This window comes from Wyeomyia smithii, chromosome 3 (genome assembly GCF_029784165.1).
Source record: "Wyeomyia smithii strain HCP4-BCI-WySm-NY-G18 chromosome 3, ASM2978416v1, whole genome shotgun sequence".
NCBI classification, from domain to species: Eukaryota; Metazoa; Arthropoda; class Insecta; order Diptera; family Culicidae; genus Wyeomyia; species Wyeomyia smithii.
Window position 1 is genome coordinate 151,103,392 of NC_073696.1, and position 26,113 is coordinate 151,129,504.

At 40.7% G+C, this 26,113-nt stretch overlaps 1 protein-coding gene across 2 annotated transcripts in view; it reads right to left on the reverse strand.

Annotated features, from left to right (window-relative positions):
- Positions 1–26,113, reverse strand: part of LOC129727093 (calcineurin-binding protein cabin-1-like) — a 667,482-nt gene that overhangs the window by 559,966 nt on the left and 81,403 nt on the right. For both annotated transcript variants that reach the window (XM_055684544.1, XM_055684543.1), the window contains exon 7: positions 24,733–25,080. In XM_055684544.1, the coding sequence (XP_055540519.1) occupies positions 24,733–25,080 (348 nt within the window). The remainder of the gene's footprint in view (positions 1–24,732; positions 25,081–26,113) is intronic.

Sequence of the window (26,113 nt, forward strand, 5' to 3'; positions counted from 1 at the left end):
GTCCGTTCGTAGTTTACTTCAGGCCCATAAAGAAGCCTCTAAATATAATTCAAATCGGCAAGGACCTGGCAAAACAGTTTTCGGACGTAACCGAAATTACAAAGGTTAGACCGAACAAACTGCGAGTTGTTGTGAGTAGCTTGAAGCAAGCAAACGCAATTGCTAGCTACGAGCTCTTCACGAGAGAGTACCGCGTGTACATCCCTGTCAAGGACGTGGAGATCGACGGTGTGGTTACCGAAGGAAGCCTCACGGTCGATGACATTTTGCGTCACGGGGTTGGCTGCTTCAAGAACCCCCTGATTCAAGATGTAAAGATACTAGATGTCAAGCAATTGCATTCAGCATCCATCGAAGAAGGGAAGAAGAAATTCTTCCCTTCGGATTCCTTCCGTGTAACATTCGCCGGATCCGCACTGCCGAACTACATCTCTTTGGACAGGGTTCGTCTGCCTGTACGCCTGTTCGTACCGCGGGTCATGCATTGCCAAAACTGCAAGCAGTTAGGTCATACAGCCACCTACTGCTGCAACAAGGCACGCTGCAGTAAGTGCGGAGGCAATCATGCTGAGACCGCTTGCAGTGAGGATACTGAAAAGTGTCTTTACTGCGAGGGAACTCGGCATGACCTTTCGGCGTGTCCCGCGTACAAACAGCGCGAGGAAAAAATAAAGCGTTCCCTCAAGGAACGATCAAAGCGCTCTTTCGCAGAAATGCTGAAGAGTGCTGAGCCACCCTCGACAGGAAACATCTTTTCCTTTTTGCCAACCGATGAGGGTACATCTGACGATCCCGTCGAAGGGTGTTCTTATGCCATGCCAGAAGGATCTAGGAAGAGGAGAATGATCAACTCTCCTAATCTTTCTCGCAAAGGTCGCAAGATAACCCCTAGCGGAATGACCAATAAGCCAACACAAAAAGGAAGCGGTGAAGAAAAACCGAAGCAAGTACCCCCCGGTTTTAATTTCAAATCAAACCAGGAGTACCCACCGCTTCCTGGGGCACCAAAAACCCCTCGTGCACCCATTTATCGATCAGAAGATAAAAAAGAAACAGTGTTCATAAAATTTTCTGATATTGTGGACTGGATATTTAAAACATTCAACATACCAGATCCCCTACAAAATATTCTTCTTGCCCTTCTTCCTACAGTGAAAACCTTTTTGATGCAACTAGCAGCAACTTGGCCCCTCATTTCAGCTATCATATCTTTCGATGACTAATACGGCGAAAGAGGTTAGGAATTTTATCACTGTATTACAGTGGAATTGCAGAAGTATCATCCCTAAATTCGATCTATTTTCTCATTTAATAAATACATACAATTGTGACGCATTTGCGCTCTGTGAAACCTTTCTCAATTCAAACGATCAACTCAATTTCCACGATTTTAACATTATTCGTCGATATCGAGACTCACACGGTGGAGGGGTACTTTTAGGGATTAAAAAGTGCTATTCCTTCTTCCGAATCGACCTCCCCTCGATCTCGAATATTGAAGTCGTTGCCATTCAAACGAATATGAATGAAAAAGACCTATGCCTTGTTTCGTTATATATGCCTCCATCCGCGCGGATTGAACAGAAGCATCTCACTGATATAGCAGAGTTGCTTCCCGCGCCTTTTTTGATATTGGGAGATTTTAATTCTCACTGTTCGCTATGGGGGTCGCTGTACGACGACAACCGATCTTCTTTAATCTGTAACTTGATCGACGACTTCAATATGACAGTTTTGAATACTGGGGAAGCGACACGTGTACCTAATCCTCCAGCACGTGAAAGCGTGCTTGACCTATCCCTTTGCTCGACATCACTAGCGTTAGATTGCCGGTGGAAAGTAATCAACGAACCCCACGGTAGTGATCATCTCCCAATCGTTATATCAATTGCTAATGGTTCAACTCCCCCGAACCCAATCAATATTTCCTACGACCTTACACGTAATATTGATTGGAAGCGTTATGAGTCTATTATAGCGGAATCTATCGAGACTCACGAGGAACTTCCTCCGGAGGAAGAATACGCGTTCTTAGCTGGTAATCGACGCCGCGACTCAAGCTCAGACAAAACCGATACCCGGGGTAACGATTAGACAGCGCCCTCCCAACAAATGGTGGGACAAAGAGTGCTCTTAGCTGTACGCGCGAAGGTCCGCGGCGTATAAGGACTACCGGGAGTACGGCACTGTCAACCTGCTTCGAAAGTACGAGGCACTGGGCAGGCAGGTGAAGAGCTTAGTAAAGGCGAAAAAACGCGGGTACTGGCGGCGGTTCGTAAACGCGTTGTCCAGGGAAACAGCGATGAGCACTCTTTGGGATACCGCCAGGCGCATGCGGAACCGTGACGTTTCGAATGAAAGCGAGGAGTATTCAGATCGCTGGATACTCGATTTTGCCAAAAAGGTCTGTCCGGACTCTGTACCGGAACAGAAAACCTTTCGCGACGCGTTATTAGTAACTACGGAAGAGCCTCAATTTTCGATGTTGGAATTTTCAATGGCTCTCCTGTCGTGCAACAATAAGGCTCCAGGGTTAGATAGAATAAAATTCAATCTGTTGAAGAATCTACCCGACTCTGCAAAAAGACGCTTGTTGAATTTGTTCAACAAGTTTCTTGAGCTAAATATTGTTCCGCATGACTGGAGGGAGGTAAAAGTCATTGCTATTCGGAAACCCGGGAAACCTGCCTCTGATCACAATTCATATAGGCCGATTGCGATGCTCTCTTGCCTCCGGAAATTAATGGAGAAAATGATCCTCTTACGGTTAGACAAATGGGTCGAAACAAACGGGTTACTTTCAGATACTCAATTTGGCTTTCGCCGGGGCAAAGGGACGAACGATTGCCTAGCGTTGCTTTCTACTGAAATTCAACTAGCCTTTGCTCGAAAAGAGCAAATGGCTTCTGCGTTCATGGATATTAAGGGGTCTTTTGACTCTGCCTCTGTAGAAGTTTTAAGCGCGAAACTTCATTCGCAGGGACTTTCACCAAATTTGAATAACTTTTTGCTCAATTTGTTGTCAGAAAAGCATATGTATTTCTCACATGGCGATTCGACAACTTCCCGAATTAGTTACATGGGCCTCCCCCAGGGCTCATGTTTAAGTCCTCTCTTATATAATTTTTACGTCAATGACATCGATGAATGTCTTGCAAATTCATGCACGCTAAGGCAACTTGCAGACGATAGCGTTGCATCCATTACTGGTGGCAAGGCTAGCGATCTGCAAGGACCATTGCAAGATACCTTAGACAATTTGTCTGAATGGGCTCTTAAGCTGGGTATCGAATTCTCTCCGGAGAAAACTGAGCTGGTCGTTTTTTCTAGGAAGCATAACCCAGCTCAGCTGCAGCTCCTACTAACGGGTAAAACGATCTCTCAGGTTTTAGTCGCTAAATATCTCGGGGTCTGGTTCGACTCTAAATGCACCTGGGCTTGTCATATTAGGTATCTGACACAAAAATGCCAACAGAGGATTAATTTTCTTCGTACGATTACCGGAGCTTGGTGGGGTGCTCACCCAGGAGACCTTCTAAGGTTATACCAAACAACGATATTGTCAGTTCTTGAGTACGGCTGTTTCTGCTTTCGCTCCGCCGCGAACACGCACATTATAAAATTAGAGAGAATACAATATCGTTGTTTGCGTATTGCCTTAGGTTGCATGCAGTCGACCCATACGATGAGTCTTGAAGTGTTAGCGGGTATTCTTCCGTTGAAACATCGTTTTTGGAATCTCTCTTACCGGTTGCTAATTCGATGCACAGTTATGAACCCATTAGTAATTGAAAATTTCGAGAGGTTGGTCGACCTTCAATCTCAATCCAGATTTATGACTTTATATTTTGACTATATGGCTCAAATATTAATCCTTCTTCATACGATTCCTTCAATGTCGCACTTTTAGCTACTTCTAATAATGCTATATTCTTCGACACCACCATGAAACAAGACATTTCTGATATCCCGGATCAATTGCGACCCCAAGAGATCCCTAAGATTTTTTCCAATAAGTTTAAACATGTTAGTTATGATAAAAGGTTTTACACTGACGGATCAAATCTAGATGAGTCCACTGGCTTCGGTGTTTTCCACGAAAATTTTACCGCCTCCTACAAACTCGATGCTCCTGCTTCCGTGTACGTCGCAGAACTTGCTGCTATTCAGTACTCTCTTGGAATCATCGAAACCCTACCCATAGACCACTACTTTATCTTCACAGATAGTCTCAGTGCCATTGAGGCTCTGCGATCAATGAAGCCTGTGAAGCACACCCCGTATTTCCTGGGGAAAATACGGCGGTTTTTAAGTGCTTTAACAGATAAAAATTACCGGGTTACCTTAGCGTGGGTCCCTCCTCATTGCTCGATCCCGGGTAACGAAAAGGCTGACTCTTTAGCTAAGGTGGGTGCTATTGACGGCGATATTTATGAAAGACCATTTGCTTATGATGAATTTTATAGCATTTTGCGTCAGAGAACACTCAACAGTTGGCAATCATCATGGAACTCAGGTGAACTGGGACGGTGGCTACATTCCATTTTTCCTAAGGTATCGACGAAAGCATGGTTCAAGGGGTTGGATGTAGGTCGGGACTTAATTCGCGTGATGTCCAGACTTATGTCCAATCACTATACGTTAAACACGCATCTCTTTCGTATAGGGCTTGTAGACAGTAATCACTGCGTTTGTGGCGATGGCTACCATGACATCGAGCATGTTGTTTGGTCGTGTACCGAATACTGTGGTGTTAGGTCTGAGCTTATAGATTCCCTTCGGGCCCGAGGAAAACAACCGAACGTACCCGTTAGAGACATTCTGGGAAGCGGTGATCTCCAGTACATGACACAGCTATACGTGTTCATAAAACACGCTGGTATTAAAATATGAAACTCTTCTATCTATTTGTTAGATTACCATTCCCGCTACACGCTGAAAGAAGATGATACACTAAGCTGGAGACACTCAAACGAAGACTCGGCATCTTTATGTTCACGCAGACACCTCAGTCCAAACTGCTCAAATAGAACATCACTGCTTAGCCATGTACAAAAAAAAATCGTATAACTCAATATAGTTAAAATCAAAATTGTAACTCCCCTCCTCTCACCTTAAATCCCCACTAGCTCGTAGTCGGCCGCGAGAATAAAGAAAAGGCCTCCCTCTTTTCCCTGCTAATTTAGAATTTAAAAAAAAAATGTACTTGGCTCAGTTAAACATAAATTGTATCGTGCCGTGTCAAATAAACTATTTAAAAAAAAAAAAAAAGCATTTCCGTAAAAGGAAAAAGTCTTCGTCTCATATGCAGTCGATTGCAGAAAAGTTTAGATATTTTTTCTTCTAACTTGCAAAAGTGTAAAATATCTCCCAATGCTTCTAAAACTCAAATGATAATTTTTCTCCATAAGACTAGCGCTTCTTTCCTCAAGCCAAACAATAATCACGTTGTCAAGATGAATGGGATTATTTTAAGTTGGTCTGACAAGGTTAAGTACTTGGGACTAATTTACGATAAAAAACTTATTTTCAAAGAGCACATTGAGAGTATACAAGCCAAGTGCATCAAATATACGAGATGTTTATATCCTCTCATTAACAAGAATTTTAAACTTTGTCTAAAAAACAAGCTTTTGATTTTCAAACAAATTTTTAGACCAGCAATGCTCCATGCTGTACCGATCTGGTGAGGTTGCTGTTCAACAAGGAAGAAAACGTTCCAAAGGATTCAGAATAAAATTCTGAAAATGATTTTGAAGCGTCCTTCTTGGTTTGGCACACTTGAATTACATAGACTTACTGGTGTTGAACCATTAGAAGCTATGTCAAATAAAATTATTAACAATTTTCGACAAAAATCGTTGCAATCCTCAATTGCTACGATAAGCTCTCTTTATAGCCAATAAGTTAGCAATTAAGTTAGTTGTAAGTTTACTTACCCTTTTCTGACAAGTAGGTATAAATCCCTACGAACGCTAAGTCCTAATTGCAAAAGCAAACAACCTGAGCGTTGTAATCCCCGATGATGATCGTGACATCATGGTTTGGGCAGCGGTCATATTCACTCTCCAACTGCGCGTAGAATTCGTCCTTGTCGTCATCGGTACTTCCGAGGTGTGGGCTATGCACGTTGATAATACTAATGTTGAAGAAACGGCCTTTGACCCTCAACCTGCACATTCTAGGGCTGATTGGCCACCACCCGATCACCTGCTTCTGCATCTCTCCCATCACTATAAAAGCTGTTCCCAGCTCAAGTGTGCTTCCACAACTCTGGTAGATGGTGTGACCATCCCTGTACGTACGCACCATCGTCCCCTTCCAGCATACCTCCTGCAGCGCTACGATGTTGAACTTGCGGGTCTTCAATTCCTCGGAAAGCACGCGGGTACTTCCTAGGAAGTTGAGAGATCGGCAGTTCCATGTTCCGAGAATCCAATCGTTAGTCCGTTTTCGTTGCCTAGGTCCTGGATTGTTCCGGTTATTGCGTTCGTTGCTGTTGTTTTTTAATGATGCGGGCTTGCAAGGCCAGCGACCAACCCCACTATGTCGCAGGAGGGCCATCTAAGTGCCATTGTTTTGTGTCCCGGGCACTACCAGGACTTGAGAAGGACACTGCATTACTTAGAACGCTTCTGTTGGTGTCGATCCCAGGAAACTCCCTTCCGAGGAAGGAAGCCCCGCCCCCTGTCAGCATGCGATCAGTAGTCCCACCAGGGTTGGTTACCCGATCTTTCCACTGGTTACTCGCACATCAGTTGGTACCACGAGAAGGTAGGGGTACGGTAGATGGAAGGCTGAGGTTCACTGGTGGGAACTGTTATGCGCCTTTGGTCCAGTAATTAATCAACGATTTATTTACTATTTACGATTATTTACTAATTTTCATCATAAATACTTAAGCTACTAACAAATCCCCCCCGTTAAAAAAATAAAAAAGTTAGATCTACCGTAAGTTGGTCGACTTTTTTAATGCGGACAGAGCTACGGGTCACCGGTATTCCAACACAAGTTGCGTGAAACTTCCGGGTACATCCGACACAAGGCCACCACACATCGGTAAAAAAATCTTTGGCACAAATTTCGCAGACCTTGCTCATGTTGACGTTAATTGCACAAAAATCGTTAAACCGGCACAAAAATCGACACAGAAAAACATAAACAAACAAACAATAATAAACAAAAAATAGCTTAGTGCGCGCGAGGTCGGGAGCGACTCGAAAACACGTCCGAACTGGTTGACGATTTGAACACAAATTCCTATGTGGTAGTCTAAAAAAATATAGATAGTTTACACATAAGCTACTCACACAAAAAACACATCCAAACACACACACACGCTACTCACACGCACACTCACACACACACGCTACTCTCACACACACACGCTACTCTCAAACACACACACGCTACTCTCAGACACACACACGCTGCTCACACACACACACAAGCTGCTCACACACACAAGCTGCTCACACACACTAGCTGCTCACACACACAAGCTGTTCACACACAAGCTGCTCACACACACAAGCTGCTCACACACACACACACACACACCACACACACACCACACACACACCACACACACACACACACACTCACACACACAGACACACACACACACTCTCGCACACACAGAAACACACACACAGACACACACACAGACACACACACACAGACACACACACACACACACAGACACACACACACACACACACACGCAGAGCTGCATGGCCCCACGAGTGGGCGCTCGGCGGCCGCCGAGGTTATCATGCCATTGATAGCAGTCAAACAGTCTCGGATCGGCAGCGGGAGCGCGCCTAAAGCGTGGTGGGGTATCGTACACTGGGTCGTCAATTCTTCTCAAAAGCCACGGTACTCGGAAGCAGCTTCGACGGAGCGAATAAGGCTGCTTCCATCATCCAAATGCAATAACCCGCCCATTGAGGACCGATACCAGTAAGGCTCCAATTATGGCAACCGGTCGCAGTTTCGCGGATATGAGTCGGTACACGTTCTATACCACGATGTAGGGCAGTCAGCTGCACCGAGCACTCTTAGTAAAGTCGTGTGACAACGGCCTAAAAAGGCGAGGTGGCAAACGGCAAAAGGGGTTTCCGGCCCGTAAAACCTGACAGGCCTTCCAGTACGTTCCGCGTTCATTGCCTGGTGGAAATCAGGCAGGAGTAGGATCAGATCATTAGATGGTGGAAATTGGTTCTGAGGACCAAATTCTCTTTCCTGACTTACGCTGGTCGGTGGCGACATAGTTGCTCATAAGGCGCTATTACCCTAGCCATGACCTCACTGCAATGAGTAAGGATAACGGCTGGAAGGGGGACCCAATTAACTGAAATTATTAACAAGTTTATGCGGGAGCGGATGGACCACCAAATCCATTCGCTAGAGGTGGCATCCAGCGGTCCCCACCGGGACCAATCAATGCGGTAAAGGGTGGCGGAAAGGCGGCAACGCCCAAAGTCACAGGGGAAACTCAGCGGTCCCCTCCGAGGCCGACGGACGCGGTCAAAGGTAGTAGTAAGGCAGCACGACTAAAGCTGCCCCAGACAGCAAATGCAGCTCCGATTGAAACATTTAGCCCAGGACCTGTTATTCCGGGTTCTCGTATTATTACTCATTTTTGATCCGTCTGTATAGAAAATTATCGATCCGGGTGGAGTAGTTGTTCCCTCTGATTGCCACATTTGACGATCTGTTTCAAGGTTCAAGGTTTAGCCTAGATTCCATCCAGTCTTCGTTCTCTATTAGTGGATTAATTTCAAAATTTTTCAATATACTCAGATGTCCAATCAAATTACCTTACAAATACTTGCTTGTCATTTTTATCTCAGATGAATATTTTAGTATGATTTCATTCAGCGTTAGGGTTCTGAAGGTTGCCTTCTTCCTGCGCGTGAACCAGTACTGTTTTGGAAGGGTTTATATACAACCGTTCCTTTTGGCCCCACTGGGCCAATTGCTTAGTATGCACCGGTAAGCGGGACGCTAATCACGTCATGGGAGGCCCCAAGTGCCCGGTTAGCAAGCCGGCTACTAAACCGTAGGCGTGAGGGTGATGCAATTAAACCTAAACCCCTGCTACGCGGCTCAGCTACTGCTATACTAAGCAGCCACTGAGTCGTTGTCAAAAATAGCCATCGTATCGGACCCCTAGCGCATCCCTACCGGAAAGTCAATCTAGCAAATATCGATGCTAGAAGTACCTACAGCAGAAACGGCGCGGAACCGATTATCGACGTGACGTTCGGCAGGCCCGGACTGACCCGGACTGATCACGAACTGGAAGGTAGACAATGGCCACACTAATAGCGACCACCAGTCGGTCAGCTATAGCGTGGACACAAGGCGGCAAGCGACAGGTAGGGCCAATATCCCAGCCACTCGCGGTTGGAAGACATCGCACTTTGATGCCGATGTATTTGCGGAAGTAATAAGGTGTGACCTCGAAGGGGGGAGAGCCCCCAAAGTTCGGACCAATTTGTTGCCACACTATCGCAGGCGCGCGACGCCGCCATGCCTAGGTCTTGTCAGCCTAGAAATGGAAGGCTTCGGGCTTACTGGTGGACCGACGCAATAGCCGACCTCCTTCGCGCGAAGCGGAATATGCAACGCGCGCGCACCGATGTGCAAAGATCGCAGCACTCGAATCCGCTAAGGTACGTTTAAGCACGCGATAAAGGTTATAAAACGAGCCTGTTTCGATAGAGTTTGCGAAAGTGACGGCAGCCACGCAGAGGCCGAAAAGGCGGCAAGGGTGATGAACGGTGAACTCACTGCTCCCTGGAGGTGAGCAAGGCACTGGGGCCTGACGGAATCCCGAACCTGGTCATTAGGACGCCCAGAAAGCTAGCCCCCGGATTTTTCAGGGCGGTCATGAGGATGGACCACCAAATCCATTCGCTAGAGGTGGCATCCAGCGGTCCCCACCGGGACCAACCAATGCGGTAAAGGGTGGCCGAAAGGCGGCAACGCTCAAAGTCACAGGGGAAACTCAGTGGTCCCCTCCGAGGCCGACGGACGCGGTCAAAGGTAGTAGTAAGGCAGGTACGACTAAAGCTTCCCCAGACACCAAACGCGGCTCCGATTGAACCATTTAGCCCAGGACCTGTTATTCCGGGCTCTCGTATTATTACTCATTTTTGTTCCGTCTGTATAGAACATTATCGATCCGGGTGGAGTAGTCGTTACCTCTGATTGCCACCTTTGACGATCTGTTTCAATCACCTCGCATGATAGACTGCTTCTTCCCGGATGAGTGGAAGCGACAGAGGCTAGTTTTATTGCCGAAGGCTGGAAAACCACCAGGGAAACCATCGGCATATAGAGCAATCTGTCTGCTAGACACAGCGGGCAAGGTGCATCAGAGGTTAATCCTCAACAGACTTGTGAGATTCACCGAGAGTGAAACCGGTCTGTCAAGCAACCAGTTCGGCTTCCGTAAAGGTAAATCCACAGTGGATGCTATTCTCTCCGTCACTAAGACATTCTTGGTAGCACTCCAGCTAAAAGAAGGGGCATTCGCATTGCGCAATTGTCACACTAGACGTGAAAAACGCGTTCAATAGCGCCAGCGTGGTCTCTATAGCCTACGCGCTACGGAGTCTCGGAGTTCCGGTGTCACTGTAGAAGATTCTAAAAAGCTACTTTCAGAATCGAGTGCTGGTCTACAACACACATGAGGGTCAGAAATTCGTCCCGATTACCGCAGGGGTACCGCAAGGTTCCATCCTGGATCCGGTACTGTGGAATGACATTTATGACGGAGCGGTGATTGTAGGCTTCGCGGACAATATAACTCTAGAGGTCTACGGAGAGTCAGTCAGCAAGGTCGAGTTGAAAGTCGCGCTATCCATACGCGTAGTTGAGGATTGGATGCACTCCAGGAAACAGAGGTCATCGTGGTAAACACCGCAAATCGGAACAGAAGGCGATGATTAGTTAGTAAAGCTACTCCAACCTACGGTATGTTTATCAATTGCGCATACGAATACAAAACGATTACACCTGCAGCATGTTTCGTCTGAGTCCACATTCCAGAAAATAATAACAATCGATGGATACACATCGATTGGCACACAAACAGGACAGGCAGTTTAGTTCCAGCATTCAAATCTTTACGATTAGTTCAAATTTAGATAGGATAATTTTTTTTAAATATAAGGCCGTTACAAATTTTATTTTCATTTTATGTCACCCCCCCCCCCCTTCAAAAATCTTGAATATTGGAAGGGGAAGAAAAAAATGCTCATACCATTTTATGCATTTTATTTGTTTTCCGACAGCATAATTGCTTAATTTAGCAATGAACAAGTCCAGTGACAGAGAGAGTGTCGTCAAAAGGCAAGCGAAATAGATAATAATAATAATAAAGTGTTATTTTTCAACATTTATTTGAGTGCAAGTTACAAACATCATAACTTGCAGACAAACTTTTATCAAAGATATTTCTGTTTTTTTTTCGTCTCGGTGTTAATTATTTTTTGCCACCCCCTTTGCTAAGTTTGATAACCTTAGACATAAAAAGAATTCGAAATTTGTATCAGCCTAATTTTGATTGAATAAAAACTAACTGGCGCCCGAATAGGGACCAGCGTTCGACAGTAGTGTAAAAGTTCACAAGTTCACAAGTCGTTCGTCGCGAAAAAGCTCGCGAATATATAGTGTTCTTTGGTCGCGAAAAATTTATCCTACCGCCAGTGAGCAGTCGTACGAAAGTGCACCGAAGTAGTTGGGAACAGCTGATAACTCGATCCAAAAGGAAACGGAATTTGCAATTGTGCCGGGAAGATGAAAAACGCATCGACTGGTTCAACCCATAAAGGAATTCAGAAACACCACTGGAAAAGGATTGTTGACTAAACTCAACGCATATTACCGATCAAGAAAGAATATGCTCGTTTTAAGGATACTGTAAGTAGCTTATTAATAATATTAAAGATTTAATTTAAAATTTTTTATTGAATAACAAAAGTTAAATAAAGTGCTGTTAGTTTAAATTATTAGAAGATATAAAATAGGAAGAGTTTTATTTGCTTTTGAGTTTGCTTGTGCTGTTGTATGTGATCACCCGAAACAGGTCTTGATTGTGTTGTCCGCTCGCTTCACTATAAGATTGTAAAAATTGATATCGATAAATTGATTTCAAAAATTGCTTATTTAAAATTAAATATGGCAGAACAAATGCGTGAAGTATTAAATCATTTGGAGGCGTTGGAAAATGCCAACATTATACATAAAGTGGTTTATAGGGATCCCGTTTTGATTTATCAAAATAAGGATGGTACAATAGCTGATTCGTCAGTGATAGAAAAAATAGCGGATCTGATTAAGGATATTCCAGTGTTTTCTGGCGAAACTGGAGAATTAGTAAATTGGATTAGGGATGTGGATGCCTTAGTGAGAGCATACCGACCAAATATAGCGAGTAGTGTTGCACAAAAAAATAAATTTTATGCTATTTGCACAACAATTAGAAGGAAAGTTACAGGGGAAGCAATTTTAACGTGAAATTAAATTGGCATGCAATAAGGAAGACTTTGCAAACGTACTATGGAGAAAAGCGTGATTTATTGACTCTGGATAATTTGCTATCGAATACGATTCAGAAGGGCAGAACACTTGAGGTGGTTTATGATAAAATAAATATGTTATTATCATTAATAGCAGGACAGATAAAAAATGATCCAGCTTTTAGTCATCCGGAAGCATCGGGAGTGATGATAAATATGTACAATAAAAAGGCAATAGATGCATTTGTAAAAGGTTTAGATGGTGAAGTTGGAAAGTTTTTAAATAATAAAAATCCAGTTTCATTAGCATCAGCATATGCTTATTGCATATCTTTTCAAAACATGGAATTTCGAAAATCATTTTCAAAACCGAGAAATTTAGATTTATCGGGACCAAAAAAAATTATACCATCACCTTGCAATTTCTCGAAACCAGTTCCAAGAATAAATATACCTCGACCAAATTTTCCGAATTTAATACCACGACATAACTTGTTACAACAAAACTTCTCACCACGACGAAATTTTGTTCAACCAACATATATGCCACGCTTCATGGATAATCAACAGAATTTCGTACCGAGATCAAATTTGAGTATGGATAAGCAACAAAATCCCTTCAAACCACAGTATCAACAAAATTCTTTTCGGCAACAAAGTTTTGTGCAACCACAACGTTCTTTACAGCAACAATCGTTTAGACCACAACATCAAAAAACTTGATTTTCCTATACAACTCTGTTGACTCAATGTAGTTGTAAAGGGAAATCAAGTTTTTTGATAAAAATAGATTGCATATACCTAGTAAAAGTAAGTACTAGAAAGTTAGAATAATGCAAAAACAGGGTAACTTATAGCAGTTTTTCCGGCCATTAAGCAAAATGCTCGAGGAAATTTCGATTTTACTACCACTACCACTACAGCGCCATGTCTTAAGCATGGTACGCAGTTGAAAAGAGAAGAGGTTCACGAAATTTTGCCCTTTTTACCAAACGGAATTTTGACAGCTGAGAATGCTTCACAGTAACGATATCTGACGTCAGTGAGCGCATGATTTTTGCTTTTTTTTTCTAGAGCACGAACACACTTGTTTACCGCGATCTGGATCGAAAGCAAAGATGCCAGGAAATTTATTCAAAAGTCTTCATGGTCCGCGAAAAAATGTCTTCCTACCTTTCCGGCAAATCGAAAACTGGCATTCATTCCTCCGTCAAAGTTCACATTCGTTTATATATTGTCAAAGTTGAAATTCATTATCATCGTCACGGAAATAAAAACGAATATCAGTGTCAGTAACTTGTATTGGATATTTGTATTACGTTGAGCTCAGATGCAATATTCGATATTGAATTTCTGGGGTTCGACAAGTAACCGACTGACCTAGACCAGTTCATACGTAATCACAGCAGCCATCATAGTATATAATTCATATAATTTATTTAAGTTATAACGTTTAATACGTTTATTCTAATAAATGATATTTCTCATAAATAAGTTCAATCATAATCACAAACTTATTATTTGAATTCATGAACAATTGATCAGCTAAAGGGACCTGTCTATTGGTGATAATTCTTGGTTTATTCTGTGTAATTTCATCATCTTTGAATAAACCATGCTCATACGATTCAAAAGAATGACTAGTACGGAAATGCCGGATGATATTCCCGACGTCCAAAACGACTTAGGAATGTTTGCATTCGCTCCCAGTATCAATTCGACATCGCCCACGTGCAATCAGCGGTAAAGCCACTTCCTGTAGCGTACGCTTCCCTAGAAGAAGGTTTTTAATGTTGAAGCACTTTTTACAACGTTGAAAACACATGGACGATAACCATACCTGCACAAAGCTTTCTAGTTTTGATAATATCGTTATCACGAGAAGAGCTTCCAGTTGGTATTGCTATCCACATCTTTCGATGTCTTCACATGTTTTCTCCAATGTCTTCACGTTGTCGTCACAAAAACTAATGTCTTCATCGTAGACTCAAAATATTTTTCACGTTATTGTTACGTGAAAGTTCCTATAATTGTTCATTTTCTGTCATTTTGCATGATTTATGTGACAAACATAACATCTACGTGAAAATCTCATGCATACCATGGTTAATCACGTACCATCTACGTGATTTGACAACGTCAAATAGGATGTATCGCGTAAATTCTCTGTGCGAAAATAACCAGAAATCAAAATGACGAAGCGTTACCTGAACAAAAACAGCTGCAGCGGACAATAACAATCCCCGAGAATGTCGTAATATTTATCAGTTTTCATGTTGTTTTATTCATTAACGAATTGACGAATTTTTATACCTGACTGATATCTGATAGCAATCACAGCAGTGTTCACAGCAAGTGAACTTTGTTTCCCCTTTCGGTTCATGATTTCTTTTCAGCTGCAAAAAAAATTCATTGCCTGATTCAGCGCCTGAATTTTACATGGGATTGAGATAGGAAAATGAACTCCTTTTTGAACTGTATACTGCGCTTTAGCATTGAACATTTTTTCGGGTGTCCCATTAATTTTTTTTGTTTGAAATCCACGTTACCATATTATATGTATTATGGTAAACGTGAGAATCCTTTGAAAATTTTGGTAGATACACAGGTTCCAATAAAAAATATATTCATCCAAAATATGCAACAATTTCTCACAATGTGGAGAGACCTTTACCAGTGTCTTTTGTTGGAGAAAAAATTGAAATTGAAAAATATTCACATATTCATTCATTTCATTTCATATTCAAAAAACCAGATTGGTAGTTGATTACAGGAAAATTGATTCCAAAACAATCAGTGACTGGTATCCTACACCAGATACTTCGACAGTACTAGCAAATTTGGGCAAGAATAAAAATTTTACAACATTGGATTTGGCTTTAGGGATACATCAAATTCCGATGAGTAAAAAAGATATAGAGAAAACTGCTTTTTCAGTAAACAATGGTAAATACGAGTATGTTCGTAGGCCATTTGGATTAAGAAATGCACCTCGTATTTTTCAGAGAGTAATGGACGATGTTCTTAGAGAACATATTGGAAAGATAGGGGGATTAGGGGCATAATGAGCACACGGGGCGAAATGGGCACCCCTCTTTTATGCGAAACTACGCATTTTTTATACAATATGGTATGTGGAACTCTTCCGTAGTTACTACAGTATCTCTTTACGTGGAACAAAAGTGGTTTGTTTGTTCAGAATATGGATATATATAAAAAAAATCAACTTGGTTTCCGGATATTGAAAAAAATATTATTATTGCGCACTACAAAATAAGCTTCTACGGTCGTTTAAATGGCTCATTCAAGTATGTAGACACATCAATATGACGTATGGGTCGTACCCCAAATTTCACCATCATTGAAATTTTGATTTTAAGCTATAATTAGTGTTAAAATCTCATGTAAACTTAAACTAATTCGATAGGGGCGAAATGGTCACTTTTAGGTGGGGTGAAATGAGCACACCTTGTCACATAAACTTCCCTGAAATTCATCTCAGTAGACTTGTGAGTTTGTCTGTTTCCATAGTCAGTGTTTGTTTACAGTAATGGTGCGAACATATATTAGAAAATCTCTGAGACCGAATCGGTCAGAAAAAGGGACGGCAGGCAGAATTGGCCACCATAGGGCGCGACGGGACATTCACTAAACAAGCCGCCAAGTATTACGGCATCCCGCGACAAATGTTGGCCCATTAGTTATACTTCTACACAGTTTCAAGATATGTTCTATAAGAGTGCTCATTATACCCCGTGGGTGCTCATTATGCCCCAGTGGGGTGCTCATTGAGCCCCACACATCGACTAATTCCAGACTACTTCGTGATAAGGGTGAATCCTTGCTTGTTTTCCTATCTAGTTTCGCCCTAATCACGAAGTAGTCCGGAATTGTTAGTTATTGCTGCATGAATCTAATTTTTGTTTTTCACCATTATACGATAAACTTTTCAATTTGTGAATAGTGTACCTTTGATTATAGATAGTTAATTCAAGTTTTGCACTGAAGACAACTTAAAATTTTTGTCGTTTTCCATGCTTAAATCAGCAACGAAGTAAGGGTGCTCATTATGCCCCTATTCCCCCTATGTCATGTTTATATAGATGACATTATTGGTGCTCATTACGGGAGTCACTTCACGGTGAAATATATTTCACTCTCGCGCTCACTTCACTTTTTTAGACCTATTCCCGATTGCACCTCAAGTGAGGTGACAAAAATCACCTCCGTGGAGTGAGATTGACAGTGAAGTGAAATTGAGAATAGGACAAGTGAAATTAGATTGTTTCCCAGCTCAAAAATCTCTAAGTCCCAGAAAGTCGTTTTTTCCGATTTTTAGATAACACCAGATCTTGACGTGTTCTGCATTTCTAAGACATTCGGCATAAAAAAAAAGTTTTTTTTTTCGGTATCGAAAATTTCCTGAACTACTTTGCATTTTTTTCATCGGCCAAAAAAATGAAAATTTAACCGCTTTAAGGCACGGATCAATATTTCCACGCGAAACGTCGCTTTTAACGTTCTCACTTCACTGATATGACACTCATAATAACCCAGATTCCGCGGCAGATGTCACTTTGCGACGTTTTTCTCACTTACGTGAGTTCCGTAATAGGATTTTGTTCACCTCACTCTGATTTCAGCGTGAAGTGACTCCCGTAATAAGCACCATATCTTTAGTAAGACATTTGGAGTGCGTTTGAAAAATTTAGAAACAATATTTGAAACATTAAAATAAGCAAATTTTCGAATTCAACCGGACAAATCAGAATTTTTGAAAACTAAAGTTGAGTTTTTAGGATTTATTGTTTCAGAAAATGGTTTAATGCGAAATCCTAAGAAAGTTGAGGCAATCAAACAATATCCTCAACCAACATATTTGAAACAATTAAGAATGTTCTTAGGACTTTCTGGATATTACAGGCGTTTTATTAAAGATTATGCAAAATTAGCATTGCCTTTGACAATTTAGGAATTGGGAATTTTTCTTTTTGCTTTTGAAACAATAAAAAATGTATTATCTTCAGGAGATATACTTATTTTCCCAAATTTCAATGTATCTTTTCTACTAACAACAGATGCTTTTAACAAGGCACTTGGAGCAGTTCGATCGCAGAAAACAATTGATGGTGATAGACCTATTTCTTTTATTTCAAGAACTTCAAGAAGAAAACTATGCTACTAATGATAGGGAAATGCTAGCTTGGGCTCTAAATTCACTCAGAAATTTTATTATTGGTGCAAAAATTTATATTTATACAGATCATGTGCCATTAACCTTTGCCGTTGCAGGATGCATCAGAGATCCTCAACAGACTTGTGAGATTCACCGAGAGTGAAACCGGTCTGTCAAGCAACCAGTTCGGTTTCCGTAAAGGTAAGTCCACAGTAGATGCTATTCTCTCCGTCACTAAGACATTCGAGGTAGCACTCCAGCGTAAAAGAAGGGGCATTCGCATTGCGCAATTGTCACACTAGACGTGAAAAACGCGTTCAATAGCGCCAGCTTGGTCTCTATAGCCTACGCGCTACGGAGTCTCGGAGTGCCGGTGCCACTGTAGAAGATTCTAAAAAGCTACTTTCAGAATCGAATGCTGGTCTACAACACACATGAGGGTCAGCAATTCGTCCCGATTACCGCAGGGGTACCGCAAGGTTCCATCCTGGATCCGGTACTGTGGAATGCCATTTATGACGGTGTGATGAAGCTGAAGCTTCCACCGGAAGCGGTGATTGTAGGCTTCACGGACGATATAACTCTAGAGGTCTACGGAGATAACTCTAGAATATATACCTCAACAGAAATATACCTCGACCAAATTTTCCGAATTTAATACCACGACATAACTTGTTACAACAAAACTTCTCACCACGACGTGATTTTGTTCAACCAACATATATGCCACGCTTCATGAATAATCAACAGAATTTTGTACCGAGATCAAATTGGAGTATGGATAAGCAACAAAATCCTTCAGACCACAGTATCAACAATATTCTTCTCGGCAACAGATTTTTGTGCAACCACAACGTTCTTTACAGCAGCAATCGTTTAGGCCACAAATTAAATTTTGAAAAGCCAACACCTATGGTACCGTCTGCTGGGGTGAGATTGTGCCAAAAACCCTAAATTAATCCACCTAGCGGTCAGACCCAGCCTTTCTCATTCAAATTTTTATTTGTGAAAATAGATTTACATGAACGCTTCGATCCAATAAATGTATATTCACTCTTTAGGTTCTAAAATATTTAAGTTATAATCTATACATATAAAAATGCAGTTTGGTCTATCTGTCTGTCTGATCCATATAGGCTCGAAAACTACCGAACCAATCGACGTGAAAATTTGTATGTAGGAAGGTAGGGGTCCCATACAAATGAAACATAAATTTCTGCACAACCCAAGAACAAACCAAGCAAATGAAGCCAAATTTGGCATGTGGATGTTTTAAGGGGTAAAAAATATGTCCATAATAGTTGAACGCCCCTCTTTTTTTCTATAAGGGAGGGGTTCCATACAAATGAAACACAAATTTCTGCACATCTCGAGAAATAATCAATTACATGGAACCAAATTCGGCAGGTAAATGTTTTTAGTGGTAAAAAATATGTCCATAATGTTTTGACACCCCTTTTTCTTTTGGAAGGAAGGGGTGCCATACAAATGAAACACAAATAACTGCACATCTCGAGAACTAACCGAGTAAATGGAACCAAATTTAGAATGTGATTGTTTTTAGGGGTAACAGTATATCCATAATGGTTCGATACCCCTTCCTTTTCTGGAAGAGAGGGGTTCCATACAAATGAAACACAAATTTCTGCTCATCTCGAGAGCTAACCGAGAGCACTGGAGTCACAAATCGACTTCAGACAACATTTTGAGTTGTAAGATGGCAACTTCCGGTTTCTGGAAAACAGCCTGAAATGGAGGATTCCCATTAAATATGAGTATCTCCAGAACCAGAGAGATGCACAGAAGCTGAAAATTGATCACAGACAATCTTGAATTTTAAGATGGTGAATTCCGGTGTCTGGCAAACAGCCGGAAATGACCAAATACCATTCAATATGGATGTTTTCGGAACCAGAATTACGCCCAGATGACAAATAGTGACAAAATACCACCCAATATGAGTATCTCCGGAGCCAGAAGCTAAAAATTGACCTCAGACACCATTATGAATTGTAGGATGGCAACTTCTGGTTTCTGGAAAACAGCCAAAAATGGCCGATTTTAGTCTAACATGAGTATCTCCGGATCTAGAATGATACACAGCAGCTAAATCGACCACAGACTCCATTTTAGATTCTAGGTTGGCGACTTCCGGTTCCTGGGAAACAGCCGAAAATGATCGAATAACATCTAGTATGGGTGTTTCTTCAACCAGAATGACGCTCAGAGGCCAAAAATTATCTTAAATACCATTCTGAAATCCAAGATGGTGACTTCCGGTTTGTGAAAAACAGTCTAAAATAACCAAATACCATCCAATCATCAGGCACCATTTTGAATTGCTTAATGGCAACTTCCAGGAAACAGTCAAAAATGACCGTATAATACTCAATATGAATATTTCCGTGATCGATGTGGTGCATAGAAACCAAACATTGACCCTGGACACCATTTTGAATTTGAAGACGATTACTTTTAGTTTATGTAAAACAACCAAAATAACTAAATACCTCCCAATATGGGTTTTTCCGGTGTTAGATTGATGCCAGAAAATCTGCTGAAAATGACCGAATACCACCCAATATGAATATATTCAGAATTAAGGCGATGTACAGAAGCCAAAAGTCGAAGATGTTGTCATTTCGATAAAACCGATCATTTCAAACGATTTGTTATTTGACTTTGATCATATCTTATGGCCGATTCGTCGTGCATTTGCAGACTTTAAACACATCGCAAGAAATCAATAAATTTGGAGTGTTCAAATAGTACGATACCACATTTAAATTATGCTGAGGCCACATGTATCGATCAAAGCAGGTATAGTTTTAAATAGTCTTTGAATTTCTTTTCTTTCCATAACTTTTGAACCACATATCAAATTGTTATGAAGTTTGTTATTTGTAAGTTGAGAGATGACTCGTTTGTATGACACTACTTATGTTCAAATAAGTCGTGTAATACTTGAAATAATTGACTTTCGTTGTTTTGACAATTTAATTCATAACGGTTGCTTAAGTTCGATTATAATCAAATGAAAAGGGAACGTATAGGGCAGCCAAACTTTGAAACCACCTGTTCAATCATAATTCATCAGTTAACCCTTAGCTAGCCTGCTCATCTGATATCAATATTGTTCAAATCGGTGGTTTAGTTTCTAAGATAATGAAGTTTCGAGATTTTCACATTTCGATACATTACAGACGAAGTCACAGTCCGATTACAGCAAAATTCAACAGGGTGTTATGAGGCAGCTAGACCTTTCATTTGACACTAATTTTGTGGAAATCGGTTCAACCATCTCTGAGAAAAGTGTGTGAGTTTATGTAGTCTTCGGAATATGTTTCTTTTCATAGCTGGATTTCACATTTTTGAACATAACAGGCAAATTAATAATCCATTTGTAAAAAAATTCAATAGGGTCTTATGGGGTAATAAGAACTTCCATATGACCAGCCATCTCTGAGAAACATGACTGAGATTAAATAGTCTACAGAACACGTTTCTTTCCCTAACTTCTGAACCACAAGTTCAATCTTCATTAAATTCAAAAGTTAAGGGTTTTTTAGGTAACCCGTTCATTTGAAATTAATTTTGTTCAAATCGGTTATGTAGTTTCTGAGATAATGAAATTTCGTGATTTTCACATTTTGATACATGGTGTCTAAACTAAAAATCCGATTACAATGAAGTTCAATAGGGTGTTATGAGGCCACTAGACCTTTCATATTCAACTAATTTCGTGAAAACCGGTCTAGCCATTTCTGAGAAAAGTAAGTGAGTTTAAGCAGTTTTTGCCTTTCTCCTAGAAAGGTATAGCAATCACTGAAAAAACTAAAGGTATACAAGTGCTCCAAAGGGCCGAATGTCGTATATCACTCGACTCAGTTCGACGAGCTGAGCATTTTCTGTATGTGTGTGTATGTGTGTGTGTGTGTGTGTGTATGTGTGTGTGTTTATGTGTGTGTATGTGGGTGTGTGTATGTGTGTGTGTAACGCGCTCCCAATCTCACTCGATTTACTCAGAGATGGCTGGACCGATTTCAATGAAATTAATTGCGAATGGAAGGTCTATTTGCCCCATAAGACCCTATTGAATTTTATTGTAATCGGATTTCTAGTTTAGAGGTTATGTATCGAAATGTAAAAATCACGAGACATAGAACATAGAGAAACTACGCAACCGATTTGAACAAAATTAATTTCAAATGAACGGTCTACCTAAAAAACCCTAAACTTTTGAATTTCATTAAGATTGAACATGTGGTTCAAAAGTTATGGAAAGAAACGTGTTCTCGAGACTATTTACTCACTCACTCGGACTATTACTTTGCCTGTTATGTTTAAAAATGTGAAATCCAGCTATGAAAAGTAAAATATTTACAAGACTACTTAAACTCATTCACTTTTCTCAAAGATGGTTGAACCGATTTTCACTAAATTAGTGTCAAATGAGAGGTCCAGCTGCCTCATAACACTCTATTGAATTTAACTGTAATCGGACTGTAACTTCGTCTGTAATGTATCGAAATGTTAAAATCACGAAACTTCATTATCTCAGAAACTACACAACCGACTCGAACAATATTGATAACAGATGAACGGGCTAGTTAAGGGTTAACTGATGTATTATAATTGAACAAGTGGTTTCATAATTCGGCTGCTCTATACGTTCCCATTTCATCCGATTATTATCGAACTTAAGCAACCGTTATATATTAAATTGTTAAAACAAAGAGTCTATTATCTCAAAGATTACACGACTTATTCAGCATAACTTGCGTCATACGAATGAGTTATCTCTTAAACTTACAAACAACTAACTTCATAACAACTTGATATGTGGTTCAAAAGTTATGGAAGGAAAAGAAATTCAAAGACTATTTAAAACTATACCTGCTTTGATCGATATACGTGGACTCAACATAATTTAAATGCGGTTTCGTACTATTTGAACGTTCCCGGTATCGCTCGTGATGAAATTGTTCGAAATTAAGTCATTTCTTGTATTTCGCTTTCTTAAGCACTAACATTACGTCGAATTTCATATTTTATACTTCAATTACAACATCGATATTTTAGAACTCAAAGAGTGAATATACTTTTGTGGATTGAAGCGTCCATGTAAATCTATTTTTACAAATAAAAAAAACGAACAAATTATTAAAATTAAATATATTCATGATCCTCGTTGAAATTCCAAAAAAAAACCTAAATTAATCCACCTAGCGGTCAGACCCAGCCTTTCTCATTCAAACTTATATCAAATTGTTATGAAGTTTGTTATTTGTAAGCTTGAGAGATGACTCGTTCGTATGACACTATTTATGTTCAAATAAGTCGTGTAATCTTTGAGATAATAGAATTTAGTTGTTTTATTAACAATTTAATACATAACGGTTGCTTAGTTCGATTAAAATCAAATGAAATGGGAACGTATAGGGCAGCCAAACTTTGAAACCACGTGTTCAATCATAATTCATCAGTTAACCCTTAACTAGCCCGTTCATCTGATAAAACTATTGATCAAATCGGTTGTGTACTTTCTGAGATAATAAAGTTTCGTGATTTTCACAAATCGGTACATTACAGACGAAGTTACAATTCGATTACAGTTAAATTCAATAGGGTGCCATGAGTCAGCTAGACTTTTCATTTGACACTAATTTCGTGAAAATCGGTTCAGCCATCTCTGAGAAAAGTGAGTGAGTTTATGTATTCTTCGGAATATGTTTCTTTTCATAGCTAGATTTCACATTTCTAAACATAACAGGTAAAGTAATAGTCCGATTGCAAAAAAATCAATAGGGTCTTTGGGGTAACTAGACCTTTCATATAACACTGATTTTGTGGAAATTGGTCCAGCCATCTCTGAGAAACATGAGTGAAACTAAACAGTCTTCAGAAGACGTTTCTTTTCATAACTTTTGAACCACATATTCAATCTATATAAAATTCAAAAGTTAAGGGTTTTTAAGATAGCCCGTTCATTTGATACCAATTTTATTGAAATCGGTTGTGTGGTTTCTGAGATATTGATGTTTCGTGACTTTTACATTTTAAAACATAACCTCTAAAATAAAAATCCAATTACTATGAAATTTACACACACACACACACACACACACACACATACATACATACACACACACGCACACACACACATACAGAAAATGCTCAGCTCGTCGAACTAAGTCGATTGATATACGAGATACGACCCTTTGGACCACTTTTATACCTTCGATTTTTTCAGTGATTACTATACCTTTTTAGGAGAAAGGCAAAAAACATTTATATACATTATTGTCAAACTCTTTGAGAATGGAAATACCTTTAAAAAAAAATCTGGCTCCGGACGAAAATGCACTTTGCAAGAGAGCAAAGTTCGAGCAAAATTAAGGGCGGAAACGCCTGGTCGGTCGGCGAAATCATATCGTGAGCTGGGCAATAAACATCAGATTATTCCAAAATGGTGAACAAGCATCTGCATGAAATGGTCTTAAAACTTAGAATATAAGTACCATAAAAATGGCAAGACCTTGCATTGTCACACTATGCTAATGCAGCTTTAGCGGATTTGCGGCAAGGCAATATCGGTTTTATTTCGAAAGGATACAATCCTCATAATGTGCCACAGCTGCAGTTTAATGAAACATTCTCAAAGCTCAAAACAATTTAAGCATCCGGAATTCAGAAAGCTATAAAACAAGTATCCCAGAGGATCAGGAAAAAAGCGCAATAAGGAGCAGAGTTTTCCCTATGAGATTTGTTAATGAGTTACATTACTTGAATAAACAAACAAGTATAGCAGGCATGTCTAAACCCACCACACCACCCGCCTTTGTGTTTCAAGCGATGCTACGGAGGGTATTTAGATTGCCCTTCAGTGCGTATACAAAACGATCTGAAAACATATGCCGACAGAGAGAAAAATAGTAAGCAATGAGTTCACGAAATATACTAATACACTAATCGTTAAATCTACCCTAAATTGCTATAATTTGATTTTATAGTAACAATTACCTTATAATCTCAGCAGAGTTGAGCAACGTTTCACATTTGCTAGCTTTTGATAGAGCAACGCCGGCCCAAGAGTCAAATCTTGTTGGTTCTACAGTAAGATCCATAATATAAAATTCGATTGCTTTAGAAAAGTCTCTGTTTTTGAAGTAGTAGTCCGCTAGAAGGTAATAGATTGGTCTAATTTTAATACATATTTTTGATCCAATGTTAATATTAGGCATTATATCTCCAGTTCCATTGATGAAATTGTATGTGGGTTCGGTATATTTTGAAATATTAAGATACTCAGGAAAAATCAGCAAAATATGTTTTAAAAACGCTTCCATATCAGCGGTAATAGAATCAATCCTAAAATAGATGCATACATTAAAAAGGTGTTTACAAAATACGAGGTGTGGCTATGAAAAACGAGACTATGTCTATAAAACTTTTTTACACTATTTCATACATAGGTATCTACAGGAGATAGTCAAAATAAGTAGGATAGGCAAAGTTTTGATGAAATTTGAAATGATGTAGCTTTGCCAAATGTTATTCGATTTGAATAATTCGAACACCATTGAACTGGAAAATTTTTGAAGTTTCATTTTCTGATTTCAGATCTTTTTTTTTTTTAACGGTGGCGGGGAAATCTGCAAACAGACAACTGAGAAGAGAACTCAGGGTGTGGGGATGAGACTAGGAGAGAGATGCTGGGGTAGTCACACTCGCCCAGACACCTACTGATCCCTGTCCCGACCCACTAAAACCCCTCCAGTCTCCAGCCCTGGTCTTCCCGGAACGACGGTTAAGTATTACGTCGGGGAGTGGCTTTTGTGCGTGATGCACCCTCTTTACTCTTATAACCTCCTAGCTAACTACCTGGAGACTGGTAATTAGCTACCACTGGCGTGTTGGTGGTTGACCCGCCACACACGTTGCAGCTCCAGAACAATCTGAGAGGCGGCCGCACAGACCGCGTTCCAGATGTCCGGGTCGTCGCACATCCTCCGGACTAGATTGTCCGGAGTAGTGCCAGGCCCGCTCACAGCCATCATGTTGCTCCTCGCTCTTGCGAAACGGGGGCATACGAAGAAGACATGCTCAGCAGTCTCCTCCTCCTCCACGCACTCGGGACACATGGGGGACACCGCGTGTCCGAACCTGTGCAGATATTGCCTGAAACAACCATGGCCTGACAGGATTTGTGTCAGGTAAAAGTTTACTTCACCATGTCGTCTCCCGACCCAGCCGGATATCTCCGGTATGAGTCGGTGCGTCCATCTGCCCTTTGTGGAGTTGGACCATTCCCGCTGCCAGCGGAGCATCGAGAATGACCTTCTGGTACCTCGTATGCCCCTTGTGTCACGTTGGTCGAAACACTCTCTGTCCTCCTTGATGG